This window comes from Cornus florida, unplaced genomic scaffold (assembly GCF_030987335.1).
Source record: "Cornus florida cultivar Cherokee Brave unplaced genomic scaffold, ASM3098733v1 CherokeeBrave_3.0.0_Hap2_Chr11, whole genome shotgun sequence".
Classification (NCBI taxonomy): domain Eukaryota; kingdom Viridiplantae; phylum Streptophyta; class Magnoliopsida; order Cornales; family Cornaceae; genus Cornus; species Cornus florida.
Window position 1 is genome coordinate 138,257,455 of NW_026775581.1, and position 6,577 is coordinate 138,264,031.

Below are 6,577 nucleotides of genomic sequence, written 5' to 3' on the forward strand. Positions count from 1 at the left end.
AATATCCTTTGAGTTTCATAACATACAAAAATTATTTGATGATGTCCTGTGAGTTAACGAGACAAGTAAATTATGAGCACAATGAAGTTTAGAGGGAGCTTAATTTAAAACGAGATATAACAATAAATGCTGTCATCTTTGAAAGCATAAAATTGTAATTACAATCATGTGGATAAGAATTTGAAGGTTGAACATTTTCTTACTGAGGAGAGAATCAACTTTGTGGATACATAACTTGTTACTATTAAGAGGACTATGAAGTATAAAATTATTTATTTAATTTTTTTTTATGTTGGAATTTTTATCATGTTACATAATGAAAATTATTTATCCAAAAGTTTGAATTTGAAACCTGATACTTCATGAGACACAGAATCACCAGCTAAAGCCAACGGGACCTAATACTCCATGAGACACAGAATTTGAGTCCTCTCACCAGCTAAGCCAACCCCGTTGGATTCAGCACCATCAATCATACCATGAATTAAGTATTTATTTATTTTTTTTGGACTTTTTTTTTTTAATTGTTGTCCAACATATCACTATTATTATGAGAATATATCAGTTCTCTTTGCTAATAAATTGCACATATGCAGAACCATAAAACTTAAAATGCAAAGTAAGGTTGTCAACGCAAATTTGATCAATAGAAACTTAAAAATATATAAATAAATAAGAAAAATACAAATTGGACTCGAAAACAAAAAAAAATTAAAACATCAGACAATTATATTCAACCCCACATATCTTGTCCTCCATCTATGTATGATTTTTGAACATATATAATTATGCATAGGGTCAGCCTGGGAACTGATGTTCAAAAACTTCTCCACACACAATCAATCCGCGGCAAGAATTATCCCCTATTTTGAACAGACCACAACTACCAAATTTAACGCCACCATTCTTGACTCATCTTTACCACCAGACCTATGTCACCGAGTCCAACTCACACAATCACCATTCAATCAATCTCACTCCCTTCTTGGGTCCGCTCAAAACAAATAATCAACCACTTTTAGTACCCTAGCTGCAGGTTTACCCTAGCTATACCAAATTTATTCAACTAGGTTCGTTCAATCTGAAGCCGAAGATGTCCTTTTCGGTGATTCGGAGACGATATGGGCCGATAGCGAGGAGAAGAAGAGGAAGAGTCAGACGAAAAGCACAAATACAAGAAACTAATGCAACATAGATAGCTTCCTTTTGGTGAGCGATTTTATGTTATGGGGTGCATTTAAGTGTCTTTCGTTTTTTTGTTCTAATGACTTTTGAGTTTATATAAAATCAAATGAGTATTGCTATTTTACCATTGGATTGAGACAGTTTTTTTTTGAAGATTCATGAAAAGTCAAATAATTCATTTAATAATGTCTTTCAATTAAGCGGTTAAATATGGAGAACTTATTACTCAAATAAAATTCGTTGTCTTACATTGTTTTTTCGAAGAATTACTCACTTGTTACTAGTTTAAGGTGGTCGAAATTGTTCAAATTTGAGACCTTAATTGGGAATATCTTTATGAAGTTCTTGAGAATTTTAAGTACTTGTTGTTCAATTTGGTCCAAGGAATGGTAGTTGTTTGGTATTATTGGATTAATTCAGCCATTATTAGTTTTTGGAATGTTAACAAGTTTAGTTTGAACCTTTGAGGGTTATTTTATCTTTTATCATGGTTGATTGTTTTGTGTTGAAATGCTCACCTCCATGGGTTCTAACCAAATTAATGCGCAAGAGGTTCATGTAATTTAGACAGTAGAGATCTGGCAGTCACATTTTACATTTTATCGGTGTTTACGGTTTGGTAAAAATTAGATTGTATCCCTTTTCCTAATAAGAACTTGAAGGTTCCAATTTTGAACCCAGAACTAGATTGAAGGAGTCTGGTGATCTTGCTCTGATTTTGATCCTGAACTGAACTTGGTTCCCTCATTAAACTTACTGATAGTAGGGTAGGGGGTCCTTGCTAAACGTACTCGAGTCATATGATGTCTTAACTGTATGGTTCAATACTTACACATGGAGTAATTACCAAGCTACGATGGTGCATTACAGATTACCGAACATGTCCCGTATTAAACTAATCCTGTGCCACATGGGAGAATTAATAATCACATATAGAAGTCCGGAAATTAAAAATTATGGTACTGGTAAAAGAAACATGGAACCAAATCTTTCTTTTTCTGGCTTTTTCTATAAGAAACTAAAAGGAATTCTAAACTATGGTTACACGCCAAAAATGGTATCAAGTAAGGAAGCAGAGCCTAGCCCCTTCACATATTTTTTTATGCTGGCGGTGGACAATTAAGATCCTCAAATCAGGTGATAACAGTATTATGTTTTCTCCCAGCTGGGGATCACCTTGTGTAATATATGAAAGTCCTATATCACAATTATTGGATAAAATGTACCTTAAAAAAAGGTATGGAGTCACTACATTATAATAAAAACAATCATTTAGGTGAATTAATATAAACAAACACACATAACTTATACAGACATTGTTGGATTCACTGCTCAAGATTCCTGGACACCTACAATTAATATTGAAAAGTAAAGAAGTGGGGCAGAGTGACAAGAAAAAGAAAAAGCCAAAGCTTCAACTTAAAGTTGAGGATATTGATTTCATTGGAAGCAAGAAGCAGATTCAGCTGGCTTTATTCCATTTGAGATGAGTATATAAGGCCAGGCAGATTGCAAGCAGAACACAAGCCCTCTTTACTACTCTCATCAATCTGTCTCTTGCTCCTACTTTCCGTACGCCAACATGGCCAACAAGTTAACTCCTGCAGGTTCATACCTCCAACCCCAAACTCCTACAGGTTCATACCTCCAACCCCAAACTCCTGCAGGTTCTTCCCTCCAACCCCAAACTCCTGCAGGTTCTACCCTCCAACCCCAAACTCCTACAGGTTCATACCTCCAATCCCAAACTCCTACAGGTTCATACCTCCAACCCCAAACTCCTGCAGGTTCTGCCCTCCAGCCCCAAACTTCTGCAGGTTCATACCTCTATCCCCAAACTCCTGCGGGTTCATACCACCAACCCCAAACTCCTGCAGGTTCATACCTCCATCCCCAAACGCCTGCAGGTTCTGCCCTCCAACTGATGAAAAGTCCTGACCGCAGGAGCATGTTCGTGTCTTCCGATGACAGCATCATGATGAGGCAAATTCTGGCTACTCATGCTCCTGATGGCCGTGAGGTTAATGTTAAACCTCTTCTCTACGTCGTTGAGGACATCCTCCGCCGTTCCACCCTCAATGTTGATGGCCTTTTACTGGTATAAACCTATGATATATCTCCTTTTCCTTCAATAAATATTTAAAGAAATCTGCATTTGTATTGAATTCAAGTGGTGCAAATAAGATCCCTTTTTACTCTTTTATTTTTTATTGATTCATGCAAATGTAAAATGCATACATTAAATATAAGTTAATTTCTTTTTTTTTTTGCTAATATTTTATTTTAACTTGTGATTTCACTGAAGGATGGTACCCAAGCACAAAAGGAAAACATGGAAGACAAAAGCAATCAAGCCGGTGTTGATCTCATGCTTGACTCATTGTTATATACAATTGAACGGATCTCCTGCGAGGTTATTATATATGGGATATATACAGAATTCATGTTTCATACTATATATGATTAAAAAATTCAATTCTTGTATGTATAGTTATAATTAATTATTGTATCTCCTGAATTAATATTCTATCCTATTTAAATCGATCAACATTTTTAATATAAATGTATTATCAGATGGAAAGCAAGTGTTTGAGTGGAGCAGAAGGACACGCAACAACACTCCCTCTGTTTAATGTGTTATCAGAGTTTTCATGGGAGGCTAAGCTGGTGCTAACCTTAGCAGCTTTTGCTTTAAAATATGGGGAATTCTGGCTCCTTTGCCAGATTTACTCATCAAACCAACTTGCAAAATCAATGGCAATCCTTAGGCAATTACCCATCATCATGGAGCACTCGGGCTCATTGAAATCGCGGTTTGATGCACTTAACAATCTCATCAGGGCCATCTTGGATCTGACAAGGTGTATCGTGGAGTTGAAGGATTTACCATCTATCTACAAGCAACAGGAAATACCAGCATTGACCACGGCCAATGCTACTATCCCAACTGCTGTCTATTGGGCCACCAGAGGTGTCATTGTTTGCGCAGCTCAGATTATCAATCTCAGTGCCACTGGCCACAAGTATGTTTATTGTCATGCACAAAATTAATGGTTATATATATATATATATATATATATTTATACATATGCATGGCTTCAATCATAACAACCATTATAATAGTGTAGTTGAAAATTTTGATATATGTAACATAATGATAATGAGGTAATACATACGTTATAATAATTCTGTTAAATGACCATGCCTGGTTCTTCATGACATTTAAGAAATTAAAGCTCTTGCAACTGCTTTCAGCCTACAGGAGTCATGGGAACTATCAACCTTGACTCACAAGATCAACAGCATACTCGAGCATCTTAGGAAACAACTGTTTACTTGCTACCAACACATAGGTAATTACTGACCAACCATTTGAATTCACACAAGTACTGTTATTGCACAGACACTATAATGCCCAAAAAATAATGTTAACTGTCAAAACATTGCTGTTTCATACAGAGGAATGGAGGAATGTTGAAGCTTATGATGCACTGCAGCACATATTTGAAATGATCCACATTGACAACATGAAAGTTCTCAAAGCCCTAATTTACGCCAAGGATGATCAGCCACCACTCCTTGATGGTGTTTCAAAGAAAAGGGTTTGAACAAATCACTCCAAGTTTAAAAAATTTATGGAATTCAATGTTGATTAACTTGATTCTACTTCAATTTAATATCTTTTAATTAATTGTATGGCAAATTAAACAGGTGAACCTTGAAGTTCTGAGGAGGAAGAATGTGTTATTGCTGATATCTGGCCTAGACATTTCCCAGGACGAGCTTTCGGTTCTGGAGCAGATTTACAATGACTCAAGGATCCACGCATATGAGGTGGTGTGGATGCCAATTGTGGAACATTGGGTCCAGTGGACTGAACCCATGCAGAAGCAGTTTGAGAGCCTGCAGGCCACAATGCCATGGTTCTCGGTGAACCACCCTTCATTGATTGAGAAGCCGGTCATCAGGTTCATCAAGGAGAAATGGCACTTCAGGAACAAGCCTATCCTTGTGGTGCTCGACCCACAAGGAAAGGTGTTAAGCCCTAATGCAATCCACATGATGCTGATATGGGGAAGTGGTGCCTTCCCTTTCACTAGCTTGAGAGAGGAAGCTCTTTGGAATGAAGAGATTTGGAGGCTTGAATTGCTGGTGAATGGCATTGACCAAACAATTCTGAATTGGGTAAGTATTTCCATCATATATATGACTTCAGACAAAAACCAATATAATTAGCATATGATAATGGTATCAAAGTAAGGATGGTGATGATGATCTTATAGCAGCATGTAGTTTAGATTAGTTTTAAGAGTTGAATATCTTGTTTATTTTAGATAAGAGACGGAAAATACATATTCGTGTATGGAGGGGATGACATTGCGTGGATTAGAAAATTTACAACCACAGCGCGCTCTGTGGCATTGGCTTCTGGCATCCCATTAGAGATGGTGTATGTGGGAAAGAGCAGCAAAAGGGAGCAAGTCCGGCGTGTCATCTCGACCATCATGATGGAGAAACTGAGTCACTGCTGGCAAGAGATGGCCATGATATGGTTTTTCTGGACCCGTTTAGAGAGCATGCTGTTCTCCAAGATTCAACTAGGTAGAGGCGATGACAATGACCCCATGATGCAGGCGATCAAGAAAATTCTCAGCTACGACAAGAGTGGTGGATGGGCCGTGCTGAGCAACGGATCATCCGTGGTGATCAATGGACACAGCAGCACTGTGTTGCCTGCATTGTCGGAATACGATATGTGGAAGGAAAATATATCTGTCAAAGGCTTCGACCCATCGATTAAGGAGTACCATGACAAGCTTCACAGCGCGGCTCATCCATGCTGTCGTTTCGAGTTTCCGACCACTGCCGGGAGGATTCCGGAGAATATGAAATGCCCAGAGTGCCTCCGCAGTATGGAGAAGCACTCTACTTTTGTCTGCTGCCATGACGAAGGTGGTGCTGTAAGCGCCCTATATTGAGTCATTACTATATATGTAGTTTGATTATGTACACTATACTGCTATAGTGACTAAAATAATGTATGTCGTGTGAACTACTTTTATCTACTACTGTATTTAGTATGATTTGAGTTTGAGATACTAAAGGTCTGATGCTGTTAATAAAACTCTTCAGTGATATTGTAATGGCACAATTTATAATGATAAGCTAAAGGGTGTTTTTTGAATAGTAATTGGCTTGCAGTAGTACTCTGTGGCAATGGCAATCGCTAATGTACGCTTGCTTTTAGTTGCAATGTTGAAAGTGGCATATACGAATGGGAAAGACACATCGAATGATAGAACTCGGCGTGGAATCTCCATCTGTCCCATGGAAATTAAGGTCTTGATTACTATCAATAATCCAAATTGTCAAGGTTGCACCAACTATGATT

The 6,577-nt window shown here is 37.7% G+C and overlaps 1 protein-coding gene across 1 annotated transcript; it reads left to right on the top strand.

Annotated features, from left to right (window-relative positions):
- The first annotated feature begins 745 nt into the window (after positions 1–745).
- Positions 746–6,376, top strand: LOC132280788 (protein SIEVE ELEMENT OCCLUSION B-like). Its single transcript, XM_059782543.1, has 7 exons — positions 746–3,283; positions 3,491–3,598; positions 3,760–4,208; positions 4,441–4,538; positions 4,645–4,787; positions 4,897–5,370; positions 5,520–6,376. Exons 1-7 carry the CDS (start codon positions 2,768–2,770, stop codon positions 6,162–6,164), a joined length of 2,433 nt encoding a protein of 810 aa, XP_059638526.1. The 5' UTR covers positions 746–2,767; the 3' UTR covers positions 6,165–6,376.
- The last annotated feature ends 201 nt before the right edge of the window (positions 6,377–6,577 follow it).